We start from the raw sequence: 22,450 nt of genomic DNA on the forward strand, positions 1-22,450 counted from the left end.
GTGAACGCGTCGAAGAGGGGTTGCGATGTTTTCTTGCGAATGATATTACGTGGGAGGATTATTAAATTTCGAATTTATTGGCACGTTTCTTAAGGACTTTCGTTTTGGGTGATCAGGGTTAATTCGACTTCGGCCAAAGGTGAAATAATAACGGTTGTGCGTTCAGAGACGGAATGAGACGTAGGCAATACTTATATAGAACAATAAAATGATGCATTATTACACGCGTACACGTGTTTCAATGAGCAAAGTGTTTGTTTTTTCTTTTTATATTTAGAAGCGCACTGCGATATATTATTCGATAAACCTGAATAAACATTTGCGAAACGCAAGTTTCTTTCTTCTCTCGTTTTACTCTTCAACATCTGTGATTGAAATACATTTTTTTTTTTGGTTTGTTTATTGAATGGTGAATTTTGGTTTTCTTCCAAGTCACGTATAAATGATTCCAGCAAATGGATATATCAACAACGTGATCTATAAATACGATTTATTAAACACACTTCGCACAATCTTTCCTCGAGCTTATCGAAATTGATTGATCGAACGAAACCTTGAGAACTGTTATTCTATTACACAGGTAAATGACTTGATCGATTTGAATATGAGCTGGCCAGCATACAAATCCATGGTTACAATTGTTATGTTGTAGTTAATTACTATAACAACAATGAAATATTTGTCACTTAGCAACAGTTTTCTTTAATTATACAATAACTAAAATAACAATGATAATTCAATAGCAATTATTATTATTTAATTCATTAATTCATTCACAAAACGTTATTCAAATTTATAAAATGGTAAATTTTTTTAATCGATTGAAGCACATTTAAATTCAAAAACTACACTTTTTTTTAGTTAAATCAAGAATTTCCATTCATAAATTTAATAAAGTTGTAGTTGTAATGGAAAAAAATCTAATTCATACAGTTGAGGTGCAATTATTAAATAATGCTTTTTTCTAATATTCATTCATGATTTATAGTAATAGCAAAATTACGCGACTCGACACTTGCCAAGTAATGGAGTAATAGATGTGTAATTAATATTTTTAATTGAAGTATATTTTTTTTTATTTTATTACATTATTCAGAAATGTTTGAAATAAATTTTCTAACATTTTTTATGAATGAAAGTTTTCTAAGAAGTTTGTTAGAATGGAAAAAGTTCCGACGTTTATGACATCATAATAATAATGCTTGAAGTAAAAACATGTGCTTAGAAGTATCCAGATTTACGGCTTTACCCTTTTTTCTGAAAGAAAACTTTCCATTCTAGATAGATGAAAACTAAACGAATGAGCTGAAAACCGTATTTAAAGTAGGTAAAAAGGAATTTTTATTATTTGAGCAATTATTGGTGAAAACTTATAATATGAAAGGAAAAACGTATTCAAATAAGATAATTTTTAATTGTTTTTAGTCGATGGAAGTATCTAATAGTAAATTGTTAGTTAAATATTTTTTTTAGTGAAAAGAAGTTTGAAAACTTAATTTAAGGTGATTTATTTTGAGCCAGAATGATAAAATTTCTTAATTGGAAAGGGGAAAAAAGTTTGAAAACTTTATTATAGTTGACCATTGATACACGGTTGTTCGACTGGTTGCGTCCACGTAGTCGCGGATAATGCGAAATTTGCAAAATTCGAAGTGCAACAAAGCGAAGGATAATCGCGTAGGAGAAATTGGGTAGGACTAAGAATAACTCTCGATGAAGGCCTACGATCAACGAAGCGTTGTTGAAATGGTCCGAAGGGTAATAAAATCGATAAACAGTACCAACAGTTGCTTTTAACATTTCTTGTAGTGGCGATGCTCTTCTTTGGCCGAGAGCAGGCATCCGTCCCATTCATTCCCGATTCCAATTCATAGCTTTCGCTCGTGGGGATTGGATGCATTTTGCTCTAGCGGAGCGGCCGACCAAGTGGAGTGCAGAATCTGACATGTGTATATTGTAACGCGGAGGACTTAGTTTGTTTTTGCAGCGTAATAATCGAATAGTTCAATTGGAAGATCAAATACATATTGTCTTTCGCAACCTCAGTACCATCATCTCCTCTCGCAAGAAGCTACATCAAAACAACAACAACAGCATCAGTTCATCATCTAAAGCCGGCATAGAAGAAAGGACTTGTACTCTGACGAGAGAAAAAAAAATCGCGATTCGCCGGTGGGGCTGCTGCCTTTGTGCCGTGGATGGACTACTAAATTATGTTTATAGTTATATTTGCATGCTGAGCGTTTTCATGAGCTTGTTAACGCAATGAAATTGCGGGCGGACGTGATACTCCTGTGTATTTTGAATTCGGCCTGGACCCTGCAGGAGGACAGACCCTTACATGAAACAGGTATTTAGGAAGAATCCAATTACTATCGCTCATCGAGCTCTCTTTCAAAATTGAAATATATGTTATTCCCTTAATCTCAGGAGCGATTATCTGCCGAGGATGAAAGGTTATTGATGATATACACACACTCACACACACAATTTTAAACCTAGGATGTTGTTAATCTTCATTCATACTACGTCCATCCACTCATAAATAAATAAATAATTAACAGGTTGAGCAGTGCGTGTGTGTTCGTCTGCGAATGCGAATATGCATATTGAATTGATTGAAGCATTGCATTCGCCACAATTAAACTTTACAAGTGTTTCCTTTTGTGATGCACGACCGTCGCGATTGAATAAATAAAATTCAATTGGCCTTTTGCCCTCCTCCGAACGATAGCAATCATCATCATCATTATTTGTTTATTGGATCCGCTTTACGTACAACTTGTTGAGTTCCTCTGCAGCCGGCAAACGAAAAATTTTATACTAACAATAGAAAAATCTTCGCGGAATTGCGCAACGATTCATTTGATGTCCACTAATGCGAAGACCACTTTGGTCAATTGGCTTCTTCGAAATTCAAACTTAATTAATATTAATTAGTCGGCGAGCCGGAAACCCATTACACACTTCGAATGCATTCAATCTTAATTGCACGGACGTTTCTATTACACGCTCAATTATCGTACAAATTATTTCGTTTTCTTTTTTCGTTCACATGCAACAAGGATTCCTTCTTCAGTTAACAATTTCTACAAGAAATTGTGTCCGCTTCCTAGGAAGTACATGAGAATTACCATCATTCATTCCCCCCGTTGACATTGAGTTGAAACCTTGAATAAAACAACAATCTGCAACAACGTTCTCTTAACTAATTTCAAAACTGGCAAACGTATTTAAAAAAATCCTAAAAGAACAGTACTTTGAAATTTATTTGATTATCCTCATAGCGAAAGATATTTGATAATTTGAAGATATACAAAGTTTGAAATGAAAAATAATTTGTCAAGCTTTATGTAAAGTTTAGGAAAGTTCGTACATTTCCAAACAACTTGAGCAAGTTTATTAAACTATTTTTTTTTCAAATTACAACATAGTAATTATTTTAAAAAGACATAATTTAAATTGCAAAATTATTGCTATTGCTTAGATTTGAGACTCGTTTGCTTTAATGATCGCTTGGAACGATGATCACGTTTCCATGAAACATTGTCTAATCTTCATGTAAATATAAACAAAGTTTATTTTTAGTCCGATGATCGGAATAGATCACCGAAGAGACGTGTTTTCTCAGCGTAATTATTCGCGCGATCGTGGAAATACAATGCATAAAAAAACGATTCCTCCTAATTAGTAAAAACTGTTCAACTCGGAGGATGAGCGTGATTAGTATCTGCGTAATTTGAAATGGTAATTTATGTGGATGCCCCCGTCTTCTGGACGACGATGATAAATTACCACAGCGATGATAAATCACAGTGCTGAGAGAGAGAGAAAAAATTATAAGAATATAAGAAAAGCAATTTCCATTGATTATTTTATAAATTTATTATTTTAAATTAATCGAAGAAAGAAATAATTTCGAGATTTATCTGAAGTGTTACAATTAACGATCAGTTATTATTAATAACGATGATAAATTATATTTACTTCGATTAGCATAAACAGTTTACTTCTGTAATTTTAATCATTTGTAATTGATGATATTGAAAAACAAGTTTATTTTCTTATATAATCTGATTATTTTGTAATATCCGATTAATTTTTTGATAATGAAAACGAATTGTATTTAATTCACACCTAAATAGAAGTTATTGAACGATTTTTTCTGCTTTTGATTATTTAACAAAGTTAAGGAACGTAAATTGAAATTTCATGTATTGGTGTTCGCATAATAAGATTAAGATTTGTTTAAAGAACAGTTTTAATAAACACATAAAATTAACAAGAACTAAAGGTAAACAAATACTGCTACTATATTTACTATTGTGTTTGCTTAAAATGTTTCGTCTACAATCTAATCAAATCTCCTATAATTTGAGATTTTAGTGAAAAGCATTTAAATTATTAAATATGAATATAAATTACAGAACGGTTTTTCGATGTTTGCTTATGTTAACAACACACAAATACTGTTAGCTTTAAGTGTGTATATAGTGTGTGTGTGTATAGGTAACGCAAATAATAAGTTTACTCTGCAATTTTTCAGTCTATAAACTTCATAAAGTCGTTGTTTGTTCGCTCCCAATTTCAAAAAGTTAACATAGATAGATCCATCAACATCCTTCAATATATGTTTATTATACATGTAATTTACAGCTTGTAAATAGTCGTAATTAGTTGCATTAATTGGATAATTTATTTGCGTCTATTGTAATTAAACGATTAGGGATTTTGTAAATCTAATGGATGCTTGCAAATTGAAGTTATCGATGTTTTTGCATGAAGCGCTCGAGTGGCGTGACTTTTCCTAGTTAAAATGTATATACTCTCTCCTATAAAGGAAGCAACAAGCTTCCATCTAGTTTGCGATGGTAATACATATACAGCCTCGAACAATGATGGTGTAATATAAACACACACACATTATAAAAGGGAGCGATGATGCGAGGAAAATGTTTCTTCGGTGATTTGGAGAGTTGCGTCTCGTGCCAAGAGGCGTTCGCGGGATGAGAGAGCAGCGCGGCGGTGTGGAAGTAAGAATTGGTTCGAGTGCCTCTGCTTGCTGCTTGCATACCAGTTTTCCACTGCCAATAAACTGAAATATACAAGCTAATAGGATGAACGCGAATAGCTCGGGTGAACGGCAGGAAAACCCGAATACACACAGCAATAATGTTCACTAGCCAAGATTTTCGTGGAACGATGCAAAACGCAGTTATGTTTTCAATACGGTAACGCATCAAGATTTCCACATAAGAGTTGGTAAACAATTCAGGAATTAGTGGACTAGTACATATTTATTTAACATATTCTTCCCAATAATCACAAGGAATAAACGTTGTAATAACAATGTTTAACTTCTTCCTATTTATTGTGTATAAAATACTTAAAATCTTTAATATTCTTCCAAATATGAATAGAAATTCACTATTATAGGTGTAAAATGAGTGAATTATAGTTCTTAATTGATATTAAGATCTTACCTATTTCATTTCCAAATGCACTAAGAGTAATTATTATAAATGTAAAGAATTTAGATGTTTGTGGACTAAAATAATTGATTACTTGCATTATGTTATACAAATATTCATTAAAATCTATAAAAATTGCTAATTTTTAACTCATTCTTTTCATCGATTTATGTAATTCCTTTCTTATAATTACAACTATGTATGTTTGTTACGTAAATGTTTATAAAGTTCTTTTTTTGTTCGTATAGTTTGTTGAGTAAAGTAATAATGATTTAACGATGCAGCTGTGCAAATTAATATGGAAAATAATTCGAAGAAATGAGTAAACATTGATAATCATTCCTCTTTGATAATGACACATTATTATTTTTCAACTTCGTGTTGCAATAACGTACTTTAAAGATTAACTGCTTCTCTGAACCACTGAAAATTGAATTACTGTGAAAATGAGTAGACAGTAATGATATTTCCACTTGAAAAATGACAACTTATTAATGTTTATGTTCATGTTATAATGACATGGATTAAAGAATAATTGATTTTCGTATAAATTATAATTTCATTGTTTAAATCGAATTAAAATCTACTTTATTTATATTTTAATGTCGTCATTATAAAATTCCTTCCAATTAAATTAATTATAATTGGATTTAATTATAAGTTTCATTGAGTGAATTTATAAGAGTCAATTGAGTAATTGGTAAAAATCAACAACGATATCTTCTCCGTACGAACAGACTTACATTTGTTTATTGAATAATGAACGAGCGACGAGACGCGCGATTATTTATCTGGTTTCCGCTCGAGTATGAGCACTTGTTGTACAGACAAAGAAGTAAATAAATAATGTATCAAAAAAAAAATGATATTCCGACCATCATAACAAGACGTAAATATATGTTAAATTGTATGCAAATTTGCGGTGAGCGAAAAAAAGAAAGAAGGAAGCAGGGCTTTTGATGGATTCACATTAAACGACGTGACTCGGCCATTAAGTTAAACTGGACCTCTTGTTTTACATTATTCGAACGTTGTTTATCGCTTGCAAAAGGCCGTCGATGCAAAGTCGTAAATATAAATGGTAAACGAACGCTTGTAACGAGCATACATTATGAGTTCTTCTAAGAATGTCTTCGATAAAGCAAATTCGCCGGAACAGAAAAGACGAAATTATTATTTATCTTAATAATTGTTTTCCTCGTAATGAAGTTTAAATGTTAAATTTCGTTTGGTGAATAATAATTATTGTTTTCTTTTGAAATTCGTTATAATTTAGTAAGATTTCGTATCATGTTTTGATGCTGAAGCTTCTTCTCTCATCAACACACATGTTCAGACATCAAACCATCTGCTATTATTATTTCTTTTTTTCTCATCTAAGAAACTTTTGAAACGTGTTGTTTCGATCATCGTGTCTTTGACTTGTAATCCATGTTTTCCGCCAAAAGAACAAAACAAAAATAATCATTAACTATATTATTTAAAAATATTCGAATGAAGTCCACCTCGAATTTACAAAAAGTAGTTAAGAATCGAATGCGGAACACATGAATGCCAAGTCGAAATTCGCGGTTGAAATCGAAATTGGAAATAAATACCGTCGCGTTTGCGGTTTGTTGGCTCGCACAAGGCAATTCAAGACTTTGCTGCAAGGACGTATTCTAAGTAGGCGCTGCTGCTGCTGCGCCGAAGGAATAAACTGGACGAGAATAATAATGATATGGAAAAGGAACAAAGAACGAGAGAGAATTAAATTGGTTCTTTGGTGGTGGCGAAGGAGAAGGTGGAGTGTCGATGAGAGGAGAACGGGTTTTCAGGTCGTCGGGCAATAATCCTGAATGGAAACTGAGACACGCTGAACGTGTGGATCACCGCCCGCCACGGTTTTCAAGCTTCCAACGGATCGTCTATGATTCTTGCAAAAATGTGTTTTCAACGCGCGTAGATGGATATAAATAAAATGCATTCGTCGTTTCCTTCTATTTTTACTTAGCCACATTTTCGCGCTGCGGAAGTGTCGTAAAATGGTTTACATTTCCGAATACGTTTGATAACGTAAACCGTAATCGCTTCACAAAAACCAAAATCCTTCGTTAAATATCTTGAGTCTATTAGTTCTTTTAAATTGATTAGCTCATTTCGTTCTAAATGAATCACCTGTCTTTAACCATTTACCACTTAAAAGCTAATGACTCATTGCTATAATAGTTACACTCTTTAAAAGCATTTCCCATAAAATAACACAATCGCATCAATTGTATCACAAATTAATTACTTAATTATATTAAGTTGATCAGAAGTATCTGTTTTTTTTTCTCTTGAAGTTGTACTGTATTGAAATTTTCAATTTCATTTATATTTAGATTAATTAGCTGCATATATTTGTATAATTGTTTTATGTGTTTCTAGTGAAATGTGAAAAAGACTCATTCAAATGTAATGAAGGAAAGTGCATCCCGTTGCATTGGGTGTGCGATTCGCAATGGGATTGCGACGATGGCAAAGATGAGATGCAGTGTCAGAACATCACTTCTTGCAGTCCAGGACAATTTCAATGCACGTACACGCACAAGTGTTTGTCGCAAGGGTTCGTCTGTGACGAAGAATTGGATTGCGGAGTATCGCCTACCTATGGCCAGGATAGTTCCGATGAAGATCCGAAGATGTGCGTGCACAGGACGTGCTCTTGGAACGAAGGCCGCTGCAACAAGAACAACGAATGCCGTCCATTAGAAGTGTTCTGCGATGGCAAAGGAGATTGTCCTGATAACAGCGACGAATGGGACCAGTGTCGTAACACGACACAATGCGACGTCGCCAATTTCCCATGCGAATATAAATGCAAGGTAACCCTTGATGGTCCAAAGTGTTATTGCACCAAAGGCTACAGACCAGAGGGAAGTAAATGCGTGGATGCGGATGAATGCGAATTGGAGAAATCCTGCGATCAACTCTGCACGAATACTCTGGGATCCTTCAAATGCGATTGCGTCCCAGGATACCAGAAGACTGATAACGAATGCATCGCAGTTAATGGTAAGAATTCAAAGAAATAACTTATTTCTAATTGTTTTCAACATATTTTGTAACTGTATTTCCAGTTCCGGTTTCCGAACCTCCGTCTCTCCTAATTTCGACTCTTTCAATGATAAAAAGGGTCACGTTGGACGGACGTCCGTTCCCTGGAAACTCTACGATAAATCTCCTGAACAGCAACGCCCTGGAGTTCTCCCACAGGAATCGTTCCGTCTGCTACGTGCACCATAACGTGAGCAAATCCTTTTTGGTCTGCTCGAATATCGATGACCTGAATCAGAGATGGACGTTGGATGCGCCCTCCATCTTCCCGGAAGTTGATCTCATACATCAGATGGCCCTTGATTGGGTGACGAATAACTGGTACTTTCTGGACGACACTCGCGACATGTTCTTTCTGTGCACGAACGACTTGAAAAAATGCAACATCCTGATGGACAGCGATCTGATGAAACCCAGATCTTTGGCTCTCGATCCTCTACGCGGTTACATGTTCTTCACGAAATGGGGACACTCACCTGCGATGCTGGAAAGGAGCAAAATGGATGGTACGGAACGGAAGCCGCTCGTAACACAAAAGATTGTTTATCCGTACGGAGTTTCCTGCGATTTCGCCACCAGTCATATATACTGGGTAGATACGTACCTGGATCACGTCGAGAAAATCGATTACGATGGTAAAAATAGAAGAACAATCGAGAAGGGATCTCCTGTGATAAATCTTTACGACATCGTTTATTTCGAGAACAAACTATTTACGTCTTCTTGGTACAACCATACAGTTTGGCGTTACGACAAGAAAAACTCTTCGTTCAACAAAATTGTCAGCAACATCTCACGTCCATTCAATTTACATATTTTCCATCGACAGAGGCAACCAGAAGGTAATATATTCCATCGGCTCTTGGATCATAATTAATTATTTGTTGTTTCAGTTGCGCATTCGTGTAAAACCAACAATGGTGGATGTCAACATATTTGCGTGCCGAATTGGAATCGCAATGTCGCGACTCCGACGTGCATTTGCGCTGCAGGCTACAAACTAATTGATAAGGGACAGTGCGTTGTGCAGACTCCTCCATCTTTTGTCGTGGTGGCAAGAAGAAAACCTGCTATTATTAAGGGTCTTGATTTGATGGACGGTTCAGAAACGATGATTCCCATAACGAGATTGACAAAACCGACAGCGATCGAAGTGGACGTGAATACAAGGTCTATATTCTATGCGGACGGTACGGGGATAGAAAAAGCTATGATAGAAGGTGGTGAAAAGACGGTTATTGTGGATACGGGATTGGATAAGTGTAACGGATTAGCGTATGATTGGATGGCAAGAAATTTATATTGGACGGATGAAGGATATCATTCCATAAGTGTGGTCAGCATGAAGAATACGAAACTGAAGCGGACCTTAATCGTGGATAGATCTAAGAATCCAATGTCTATAGCCTTAGACCCGAAACGCGGCATTATGTATTGGACCGTTTGGCCACCAACAGATTCGGTAAGCGGTTCGATCGAAAGTGCTTGGATGAATGGAAGCAATAGAAAAGTCTTCATCAACATCGAAGTCAGTTGGCCCAGCGGTTTATCGATAGATGCAGAAAACAAAGTGGTCTATTGGTCCGATGGAACGTCGAACACTATCGAAAGTCTCGATTATAACGGGAAGAATCGAAAAACTATAACGTTCAGCGACAAGCACTACATCCACAGCGTAAACTTTTGGAATAAGTCATTCTTTTATTTTGAGTACTCAAGTGGTAAAATATTCAATTATGATTTAATGAATAAAACGTCAAATTTAATCTACAATTTCAAATCGTCCTTGTCGCAGATAAAGATATTTGGAGCTAAATCGCAAACAGGTATTTCTTCAAAATGATTTATTTTGGTGTTATTTACTGTATTGATTTTTAGGTACGAACGACTGCAAGAACAATAACTTTGGATGCGAGGAGCTTTGTCTGACCATTCCTAATACCGTGGTATGCGGTTGCTCGGATGGTTTCGAGTTGGCGCCTGGTGGGAAGAGCTGCACTAAATCGTTGAACTATACGATGCCTTCGTTATGCCCGGATCATTACTTCGAATGCAAATCAACTGCAAAATGCATCACCGAATTATACGTGTGCGACGGGACGGACGATTGCGGCGATGGGTCAGATGAAAGTATGGCAGAGGGCGGTCCGTGTCGGGACATCCTTTGCAACGAAGTCCAGTTCAGATGCGATAAATACCTATGCATTTCTAAGAGCTGGTTGTGCGATGGCGATAAAGATTGCAAAGACGGCACCGATGAGGATCCAAAGAATTGTCCGACAGCTTGCGCATCGGACGAAGTCATCTGCAACGTTACCAGAAGATGTATCCACAAGTCCTGGATATGCGACGGTGCTTTCGATTGCGGATCCGATGATAAAACCGACGAAGAGAACTGCGGTAATTTGAAAGTAATATTAAATGAAATGTAAATATTATATTTATTTATTTGCAGAAGTCCCCAAGTGCGATATAACCGAATTCACGTGCGCCAACAATCGATGCATATCATCGGATTTGTTTTGCAATGGAATCGACGATTGCATGGACGCTTCCGACGAGATAAATTGTAAATGCAATTTAACAATTTCAATTCCTTGCAACGATACGTGTCTGCCGCTGAGTAAAAAATGCGATAAAATCAAGGACTGCGCGGATGGATCTGATGAGATGCAATGCGACATTTATAAGCCGATCTGTGAGAAGAATGAATTTGCTTGCGAGACTCTGGAATGCATACCGAAGATTTTCTATTGCGATGGAAATGTGGACTGCGTCGATGGTTCGGACGAGAAGAACTGCGAACATCTGCATAATTCTACGACAGTTAAGCCTCCGATTGATGGGTTAATGTGCGCGCATCCTTCGCGTTACTGTGATAACAAGACCAAATGTATTGATGTTAAACAACTTTGCGATGATAGGATTGATTGTGTTGACGGATCCGATGAGGGTTTACGGTGTAGTGAAAAGTTGTGTGAGCACAGCATGGAGTGTTCGCATCATTGCCACAATGCTCCAGAAGGGATTGTTTGCTCGTGTCCTCAACCTTTGCATCTGCAGTCTGATAAAGTAAATTGCTTGCAGACGCATCCTTGCGATAGTTGGGGTGTTTGCTCACAAACTTGCGAGACTAGAGGTGGTCAATATAAATGTAGTTGTCTGCCAGGTTACGCATTGGAGAGCGATGGTTTCAGCTGCAAAAGTTTGGATAGTAGAGTACCCTACGTAATTTTCAGCAATCGGCACGAAATTAAGGGAGTCGACTTGCATACGTTCAACGTGAAATCGTTCCTTTCCAGTTTGAAGAATACTATAGCTCTGGATTTCTTCCATACGAATGATACTGATATGATCTTCTGGACTGATGTAATCGATGATAAAATTTATAGAGGCACTTTAGTTGGTAACTCTTTGAGCAATATAGAGCCAGTCGTTCAGAGCGGTTTAGCTACGGCTGAGGGATTGGCAGTGGATTGGATCGGAGAAAATTTGTACTGGGTGGAAAGCAATTTGGATCAGATCGAAGTGGCCCGTCTGAATGGTAGCTTCCGCAGAACGTTGGTCGCAGGAGACATGGAGAGTCCAAGAGCTGTGGCTTTGGATCCGAGGGATGGATGGCTCTTCTGGACGGATTGGGCCAAATCCGCACCGAGAATCGAACGTTGCTCTTTAGCAGGTCTGAACCGATCGGTGGTGGTTCGCGTGGATTTGGTTGCACGCGGATTGTGGCCCAACGGATTGACCTTGGATTACATCCCAAGAAGAATCTACTGGATTGACGCTTTGTCGGATTCCATTCATACCGTCGATTACGATGGACACGATCATCGGGTGGTGATGTCGCATCACGACATGTTGTCGCATCCTTTCGCCATCAACATTTTTGAGAATAACGTGTATTGGACCGATTGGAGGACGAACAGCGTGGTCAGGGCTAACAAATGGAATGGCAGCAACGTTTTCCTGTTGCAGAAAACCTTAACGCAACCCTTTGATATTCAAATTCTGCATCCGAGTCGTCAGCCGAGAGGAACGGGAAATCCTTGCGGCACCAACAACGGCGGATGCTCTCATCTCTGTCTGCTCCACATCGAAGGGGAATACAGATGCGATTGTCCTCACGTCATGCGACTGAATTCCGATAATAGAACATGCGTCGGTAAGTTGAAATATAAACATTTACATTCGAAGCAAATTGTATTTTATGTTCAATGAAATGTGAACCGATGAACTTCTTATCAGTATAGAATGCATGCATACTCACATCTCAAAACTTTAATTAATTTTTATTATACAATTTATTTTTATGCTCTTTGACAAGTTAACTCAATCAACCACTATTGCCAAGAATGTGTTTTTTGAATAATAAAGTTTAGATTATTTGAAAATTACTTTTAAATTGTATAGTTATAATTTGTTTCAGTGAATGAAAGAGTTTTGCTGATTGCAAGGACGAACGAGATTAGGGGAGTCGATTTGGAGCAACCGGATTACCATACAATTCCAACCATTAGCATACCGCAAGTGTTAAGCCCCAATCAAATAGAATATCTCGCCTCGAACAATACTCTCTATTGGATAGATTCTCAAACCAACGAGATTAAACGATCAGGTTTAACAATAGGCCCATCGCAGACTCTCATCGACACAGGCATCGAACATCCATCCGGTTTGGCCGTCGATTGGCTTGCAGGATTACTGTTCGTCGGCTCACCATCCGGTATATTAGTGTGCAACTTGGATGGGGAATTGAGCTCGGTTTTGATCGATCAGGTTAGCATAGTTAGCTTAGCTGCTGATCCTAAAAACGGAAGGCTTTTCTGGATATCACTTTTCGAAAATTACTCCGAAATTGAAACGAGCGCAATGGATGGCAGCAAACGCGAAGTGCTTATTTACAATATGACTATGGCCACGAAGAGTTTGAGTTATGATCATGAATTGGACAGGCTGTATTATGTTAGTGACTTCGAGATATTTTTCCTAAATTTGACTTCTCGTGAATCCGTTAAATTGGTTTTAAATAAGAGCAGTATTGCTGCGGCTACAGTTTACAAGAATCTCATCTATTATGCTGATGATGATGATCAGTCGGTGAGGTCCGCTCATAAAACGACCGGAGCCAATGACACTTTCTTGAGGAACAGCACCGGGGTGTTGGCTTTGAGAATTTACGATCCGTCCGAACAAGTTGGAGAACATCCTTGCGGGAAGAACAAGGGAGGTTGTCAACATCTCTGCTTGCCGATGTCGGCCAACGGATATACATGTAAATGTGCTACAGGATTTTATATCGACGTCAGGGAACGTAGGGGTTGTTTGGGATACGAAGACTTCCTGTTTTATTCCCTAAATTGGGAGATTCGAGGATTACCTCTGAACGGTAGCAACACCTCCGAAGTACTTGGTCCCATCTCGAGAGTATCCATGGCAAGTGTGATAGATTTTTTGGCGAGTGAAAATAAGATCGTTTGGGGAGACAGCGATCACGGAGTGCTCACCAGCATTAACAGAGATGGAACACTGCGTAAAACTATTGTCGAACAATCGGAAGGAATTGAATCTGTTGGAGTGGATTGTTTGACTGGAATGGCGATAGATTGGTCTGCCAAAAATATATATTGGAGCGATCCCAAACACGGGGTGATTGAAGTCGCCAGAATGAATGGTTCTTCGAGGTACGTCGTGCTTTCTGATGACGTGGGAAGGCTTAATTTCATAGCCGTTGATCCGTTATCCGGAATCATGGTATGGGCCGGAGGAAACAAACTTGAGAAGGCCACTTTGGACGGTTCGAATCGAATGGTGCTCATCAACGGCACCAACAGCGATATAAAAGACGTTGCTTTGGATTTGGAGAGGAAATTCATTTACTTCTGCGACTCTGCCAGTAAAACAATCGAGCGGATCAGCTACAACGGCACCGATCACGAAGTGCTCTTAAACGATTCGCTTGAATACCCGGTGGCTTTGACGCTTTTGGACGATACATTGTACTGGGTGGATTCGACGCACGATAGGGGAAGCATCAAATCTGCTAATATAAACAATTTGGAAAGTTACAAAGTGTTGCTGAGACAAGCCGGAGATTCTTTGAAAGATATACAGATATTTTCGAACCGGCGACAGATGGGTAAGAATGCTTGCGCGAAGAATAATGGAGATTGCGAGCAGCTATGTCTTTTCAATGGAACGCATCCGAATTGTGCTTGTTCCAATGGTAATTTGGCTCCTGATGGAAAGTCTTGCCAGGAGTACGATAGTTTCGTGATGTTTTCGAAGGTCAGCAGCATTGATTCTATACACATGACGGATGCTGGAGAATTGAACGCTCCGTTCCCGAGTATCAAAAATTCGTGCTTCATGCGTAATGCCATCGGTTTAACGTTCAATTACAAACAGCAGAGGATATTCTATTCCGATATTCAGCACGGATTGATAAATACTGTTTATTTCAATGGGAGCGGTCATGCTGTTATTGTTGAAAGACAAGGTTCTGTGGAAGGTTTAGCTTACGAGCAAATTAATAACGCTCTTTATTGGACTTGTAATAATAATCCTAGCATTAGCAAAGTGAATTTAACGGTGGATGGTTTGAATGCGACTCAAGTTGAAGTTGTGATTAAGTTTAGTACTCGTGATAAACCTAGGGGTATTGCTGTGGACAGCTGCGGAGGACGTTTGTATTGGACCAATTGGAATTCCGCTGAGCCGAGCATAGAACGCGCCTTACTCAGCGGTTTCTATAAGGAATTTATAATAACGACGGATATTCGAATGCCCAATGGATTGACTTTAGATCATAAAGCTCAGAAGCTGTATTGGAGTGACGCTCGTTTGGATAAGATCGAAAGATGCGAATACGACGGAACTAATAGGGTTGTTCTTGCCAAAGTTATGCCTCAACATCCATTCGCGTTAGCAGTTTATGGTAATCTAATTTATTGGACCGATTGGATGTTGCGCGCCGTTTTAAGAGCCGACAAATTGACGGGACAGGATGTTACTTGGTTGAGGAGAGACGTTAAAAGACCGATGGGAATAATTGCGGTCGCCAATGATACAGATGATTGCTTTTCGAATTCTTGCAGCATTGCTAATGGAGGCTGCGAAGAGTTCTGCAGTCTTTCGGCTTCCGGTCAAGCAGTGTGCAGTTGCGACGATGGAAAGACTATATCCGAGGATGGAAAAACTTGCGTTATTGCCACGAGTTGCAGAGATGATTCCTTTCGTTGCTCCGATGGGGGTTGCATTCCATTTGTGTTAACTTGCGATGGTACCGCGCATTGCGCCGATAGCTCCGACGAAGATGCAGGCTATTGTAGCAACAGGAATTGCCCTCACATGTTCCAATGCTTGAACAAACGCTGCATACCCTTCAACTTGACTTGCAATAATATCGACGATTGCGGTGATTCCAGCGACGAAATGAACTGCACTTGCAATGAAGAAACGCATTTCAGATGCGGAAACGGTCAGTGCATATTGAATAGATTCAAATGCGATTTGGACCCCGATTGTCAAGACGATGCTAGCGATGAGATTGGGTGTAAGCCAGTGGATTGTTTAACGTTAATCAATTGCAAATATACTACAGCTTGTATTAGACCGGAGTGGATCTGCGATGGCGAGAACGACTGTTGGGACAACTCGGATGAACAGAATTGCACGAACAGGGTGTGCACCGATTTGGAATTCCGTTGTTCAAACGGAAAGTGCATAAGTTTATCGAAGAAATGCGACGGACACGCCGATTGCAAGGATTCCTATCTGGCTGCATTAAGTTCGGACGAATTGAACTGCAAAAGTTGTAAAGGGAATCAGTTTAGTTGCGGGAACGGTCTTTGCATTCCCGGTAGTTTTAGATGCAACGGACAGCCGGATTGCGAGGATGGATCCGATGAGAGAGGTTGCCAAGAGCAATGTATGGACGACCAATTTAAGTGCAAGGATAACGTATGCATTCCTCTCGATTGGCAGTGCGACGGTCATCCGGATTGCGCTGATTACTCGGATGAAACTGAGCATTGTTTGAAGAGGGAATGCGATTCTTCGGAGTTCCGTTGCAACTCGACCGGTCGTTGCATACCGATGAATTGGATCTGCGATGGAAAGGAGGATTGCACTGATGGTGCTGATGAACACTTGAATCAGGGATGCAGACCTTCTACATGCGATAATAACCAGTACCAATGCGCAGATCGATCGTGCATTTCAAAAATGTATTACTGCGATGGAGATTTTGATTGCAGCGATAAAAGTGATGAGCCTTCATCGTGCGAGCATGAGTGTTACTCTGGAGAATTTATGTGCACCTCATTGAAATGCATCTTGGAAATCTTCAGATGCGATGGAACAGACAATTGTGGAGACAATAGCGACGAGGAGAATTGTCCAAACGCAACGCCTGTATTGGATAAGGATTGCTTCCATTGCAATAATGGAATTTGCATTAACGAGACTCTTTTATGTAATGGTCAGGATGATTGTGGAGATTACAGCGATGAAAGTAAATGTCACATAAACGAATGTGAGACGGCGGTCAGTCCTTGCTCTCAGAAATGCATAGAAAAACCAGTTGGATACGAATGCGCTTGTGTCGATGGTTACAAAGTCAGCGTAAAAGACAAGTCGCTGTGCGACGATGTTAATGAGTGCTTGGAGAAGCCTTGCAGTCAGGTTTGCAGAAACACCTTAGGATCATACATTTGCAGCTGCGTTCAAAATTACACCCTTCTATCGGACAGATCTTCCTGCCACGCCGATAGTGATGTGACTCCAAAGTTGTTGCTTGCCAATAAGTATTACATACGAGAATTGAATTTGAACGGTCATTCAACATTACTGAGGCATAATTTATCAAATGCTGTAGCTGTTGATTACGACTGGGAATCAAAGTGCATCTTCTGGTCAGATGTTTCTCCCATCAGCAGTCACATCAAGAAATTGTGCAACGGTACCGTCCAAAACAACACCGTTCTCCTTCATTCTGCCACACTGCAGAATCCTGATGGTCTGGCTGTTGATTGGGTCGGAAAGAATCTATACTGGGCGGACAAGGGCTTAGATACGATCGAAGTTTCCACGCTCGACGGGAAATTTAGAAAAGTGTTGATATCTTCCGGTCTTCAAGAACCCAGAGCCGTGGCGGTCGATCCCATCAGGGGATACATGTATTGGTCGGATTGGGGCTCTGATGTTCACATCGGCAAAGCAGGAATGGACGGCTCCAATCCATCCATTCTGCTCGACGCTAATTCGAGCTTGGGATGGCCAAACGCTTTAACAATCGCTTTCGACACTGAAGAACTCTTCTGGGCGGATGCACGTGAAGATTACATCGCCGTATCCGATTTCGATGGGAAAAACATTCGCATCATTGCTAAGAGAATAAAAAATGCTGAACTGCAATTGCATCACGTCTTCGCAATCGCAGTTTGGGAAAATTACGTGTACTGGACCGACTGGGAGACTAAGTCCATCGAGAGATGTCACAAGTACCATGGAAATGATTGCAAAACTGTGTTAACAACTATTCACAGACCGATGGATTTGAGGGTCGTTCATCCTTTAAGGCAACCTCAGACTGATAATCCTTGCCTGAACGCAAACTGTTCAGCTCTGTGCTTATTAGCACCGAATAAGGAACGTTATACCTGCGCTTGTCCGGAAAATTATATCTTGGATGTGGACGGAAAGAGTTGCATTTCGAATTGCACATCGGCACACTTCGAATGTAAGACAACATACAAGTGCATACCGTTTTGGTGGAAATGCGATACGCAGGACGACTGCGGCGACGGCAGCGATGAACCGGAAGATTGTCCCGTCTTCAAATGCTCACCAGGAGAGTACCAATGCGACAACGGTGAATGCATTCATCCATCGAATCTGTGCGATGGTAAAAACAACTGCAAGGATAACAGCGACGAGAAGAATTGCAAAAATTATACGTGCCTCGATAAGCAATTTAGATGTAAAGGTAATTTATATTTATTTTTTATAATTTTTATTTATTATTAATATAATTGTATTTAATTTAGGAAATTCGACCGTGTCTCCTCGCTGCATACCTGGAGATCAAAGATGCGACAAAATAAAACATTGTCCACTGGGAGAGGACGAGGAAGGTTGTCCACCATCGAAATGTCCTCCGCGTAACTTCAAGTGCGACAACGACATGTGTATCACCGAGGTTTGGGTCTGTGACTTGGACAACGATTGCGGCGATAATTCAGATGAACCTGAGACTTGTAAAAACCGTACATGCTCTCCGGACAACTTCAGATGTAATTCCGGACGGTGCATCCCGATGTCCTGGAAATGCGACGGCGATTCAGATTGCTCGGAGAACGAGGACGAACCTCCATCATGTAAATTAGCAGATTTCCACACCTGTGAACCGACCTACTTTAAGTGCAACACGAATCGATGTATTCCGGGTAGATGGAGATGCGATTACGTTTCTGATTGCGTCGATGGTTCGGATGAAATCGGATGTAAGCCGAGGAATTGCTCTGAAAGCGAGTTCCGGTGCGGAGATGGTAAATGTATTAGGGGAAATCAAATTTGCGACGGGGAATTCCAATGTGAGGACAAAAGCGATGAAGAGGATTGCTTCACGAAATGCGGAAGTCTAGAATTCCAATGCCAAAATCCACATTATTGCATATCAAAGTAAGTAATTTAAAAAATAAATAATAATTATCTAGTCAGTTAAATTTATGAAATAACATAATTATAATTTGTATTTTTTAGCTATTGGAAGTGCGATGGTGACATGGATTGTGTAGACGGTTCCGATGAAGTAAACTGTAGCGATCGATGCCCCGATAACGGTTTCAAGTGTGAAAGTGGACTGTGCATCAACGAAGAATGGAGGTGCGATGGACAAATGGACTGCGAAGATGGTTCTGATGAGAAAATTGAGATGTGCGAGAGCTTGGCTTGTCCTCCCGGTCGTTTGAGATGCAGGAACAACAAATGCATCCCGATGTCTTTGCTATGTGACGGAATCGATCAATGCGGCGATTCCAGCGACGAAGAATCCCTCACCTGCAAAGTCCTAGGCGTTTGTCCTCTTCATCAATTCCGATGCAGCAACTTTAAGTGCATCGACGAGAAACTTCGCTGCGATGGAGAAAACGATTGCGGCGATGGCTCAGACGAGGTGGACTGCAACAATTCAATCTGCCATTACGGGCTTTGCTCTCAGCAATGCTTCGAGAGGAAGAACGGTAGCCACATATGCAAATGCATATCAGGTTTTCAACCGTCCAGAGATGGAGGTTGTCAAGCTACCGGACACGCTGCTAATTTGGTCGTCGTTGTGGAAGCCGAATTGAGATTGATTTCTCCTTACGTTTCCGGATCGACAAGTCAATTCAACAAACAGAAGGTTGGGTCAGGTCCGAATTACAAACTTGATGCCGTTGATATACTATATCAGTCCAAGCAGATAACAGCTTTCTGGACGGATCATCACAATAAGCAGGTGCAGAGTACGCAACTGATGATTCTGGATGGTTCAAGCAGGTCGACGCGCGATAGCGACATCAAGATCATTCTGAAGAGTCTTAAAGATCCTCGAGGTCTTGCGGTAGATTGGGTTGCGAAGAGATTATACATCACAGATTCTAGCAGGATTTTGGTTTGTTCTCTGGATGGATCGCGCGTTTACACGTTGGTTTCTGGTGAAATACAGCAACCGCGCGATATCGTAGTGGCTCCTCATCAAGGACTGTTGTTCTGGACAGATTGGGGTTTAATACCTAGGATAGAATCGTCACACATGGATGGTAACTTCAGGAAAACTCTTCGCCTAACAGATTTGCTCTGGCCAAGCGGATTAGCCATAGACCATCCAGCAGAACGTATCTACTGGTCCGATCCTAAAGCATCAGTAATCGAATCGGCCAAGTTCGATGGAAGCGATCGACAAATTGCCAAACGCTTAGCTTTAAGTAAGTTTGCGTTATTATTATTCAATTATTATAATTCTTAATAATTTAACAATTTGCAGGTGAAAGACCGTACAAACTGGACGTTTTTGAAGATTTCGTTTATTTCACCACGCATCAATCTCACAATGTTTTGCGTATGAACAAATTCGGACGTGGCAACTCTTCGCATTTGGCTCAAGAACTACCTAGACTTGCCGATATTTTGATCATTCAAGAGCAGAAGCAGAAGTATTTAACGAATCCGTGTCAGAATGCTTGCGGCTCAACACAGTTTTGCTTGCTGCAACCGGAAGGAACAACGTGCGTTTGTCCGGATGGTTACCTTCTTCAAGACAACAATGTTAGTATTCCATTTTCACATATGGTTAGTAGTTATATTAATATCTTATTATTTTTATAGAGTTGCGTCGTTATCAACTCCAATGCTCCCAATTGCACTTTGAACTGCAATTTAGGCACTTGCCAATTATCCGCGACTGGACCGAAATGCATTTGTCCCGCACAATACAGTGGACCTCATTGTGAACACTATCGTTGCTCACAGTTCTGTCGCAACAAAGGTATGTGCTACTCGGATCTTCTGTCGGCTAAAGGACCGGATGGAGTCGCTCCGTTTAAGTGTATTTGTCCACCTCAGTGGACGGGAGAACTATGCGAAACTGCGGTGGATCTCTGCACGGATCGCTGCTACAATAATGGTACATGCTACAGTGCGAGATTGGGAATCGCTTCCTGCGATTGTAAACCGGGATTCTCCGGGTTCAGATGCCAGCATTGCTGGAATCACACCTGCTCGAACGGTGGCGTCTGCTCGCGACAGGACGGTAAGGAATACTGCGTATGCCCTGCCGGTTACCGCGGTCCGAATTGCGAAGTGTCCGACTGCAAGGACCACGATTGCGGCGATCACGGAACGTGTGTTATAAGACCAAGGGTAGGTCCTGCGTGCCAATGCGAACCGGGATATTCTGGGAATAAATGCCAGCAGTACGCGTGCACCGGTCTCGTTTGCAAGAACGGTGGAACCTGTAAGATCAGCAATAAACAACCAGAGTGCGTGTGCCCACCTCTCTTCGGAGGTCGCAAATGCGAGACTAATCTCTGCAAAGGATCTTCGCCTCCGGCAGGGTGCGCTTCGGAGGAAGGCTGCAACTGCAGAAACGGCGGAGAATGCGTTACCGTAGGCGGAATGAATATATGCAAGTGTCCTGATACTTGGGGCGGAGAAACCTGCGATAATTACATTGGAAACAATAACGTTTGCAAGGATCGCTGCAAGAACGACGGAATTTGTCAGACAGGTGGTGTTTATATGACTCCTATCTGTCACTGCACGAACGAGTGGACGGGAGAGTTATGCGATTATCCCATCAAGTGCAGATTCTTCTGCAAGAATGGTGGCATCTGCAACATCGTTGAGGACGCTCCGAAATGCACATGTCCTCCGAACTTCAGCGGTTCCCAGTGCGACAATCGCGAAGAAACGGCAATGAAGAAAACCGGCGACACGCACGTTTGGAAGATCTTCACGTACACCCTCACCCCTATCTTCGTTTTAATTCTTCTCGCTGTTCTCGTGCACTACATCATTCGCAGACAGCGAAGACCATTTGCTCACGAAATCCTTCAAGAGAGCGATTTCAATAACCCAATGTATCAAGAGAGAGACGCGGAACCCTTCTCTTTAGACGCTGACAAGGTAATAGGATCAAGAAATTGTCTCAAACAACAGTAAATATAAATAACTTGTAATCTTTCGTAGCCCAACAATTTCCTGAACCCCGTTTACGAAACGGTCTACAACGGAACGAGCAGCGCTAAAGACGAAAAGACCGGCTTGCTGCAGCAATCCACCGAAGACATCCCTCCGACAATCCAAGAGCAATAGAATGGTTTACATATCAGTTTTATCATATTTTAACTTTCTTTATTTTT

At 40.1% G+C, this 22,450-nt stretch overlaps 1 protein-coding gene across 1 annotated transcript; it reads left to right on the forward strand.

Annotated features, from left to right (window-relative positions):
* Positions 1-1,809: 1,809 nt before the first annotated feature.
* LOC108563325 (low-density lipoprotein receptor-related protein 1) lies at positions 1,810-22,448 on the forward strand. Its single transcript, XM_017921966.1, has 12 exons — positions 1,810-2,350; positions 7,881-8,507; positions 8,573-9,391; positions 9,443-10,375; positions 10,428-10,949; positions 11,005-12,711; positions 12,976-18,534; positions 18,596-19,229; positions 19,311-20,515; positions 20,575-20,855; positions 20,916-22,214; positions 22,278-22,448. The coding sequence occupies exons 1-12, from the start codon at positions 2,266-2,268 to the stop codon at positions 22,401-22,403; spliced, it is 13,797 nt and encodes a 4,598-aa protein (XP_017777455.1). The 5' UTR covers positions 1,810-2,265; the 3' UTR covers positions 22,404-22,448.
* Positions 22,449-22,450: the final 2 nt, after the last annotated feature.

This window comes from Nicrophorus vespilloides, unplaced genomic scaffold (genome assembly GCF_001412225.1).
Source record: "Nicrophorus vespilloides isolate i.1.1-1 unplaced genomic scaffold, Nicve_v1.0, whole genome shotgun sequence".
In the NCBI taxonomy this organism is placed as follows: domain Eukaryota; kingdom Metazoa; phylum Arthropoda; class Insecta; order Coleoptera; family Silphidae; genus Nicrophorus; species Nicrophorus vespilloides.

Excerpts from the sequence above, each read along its gene's own strand:
- LOC108563325 (XM_017921966.1), top strand. The coding sequence starts at position 2,266 with ATGAAATTGCGGGCGGACGTGATACTCCTGTGTATTTTGAATTCGGCC. Across the intron at positions 2,351-7,880 it reads CAGACCCTTACATGAAACAG|TGAAATGTGAAAAAGACTCA; the intron begins GTATTTAGGAAG and ends ATGTGTTTCTAG. Across the intron at positions 10,950-11,004 it reads AACCGACGAAGAGAACTGCG|AAGTCCCCAAGTGCGATATA; the intron begins GTAATTTGAAAG and ends ATTTATTTGCAG.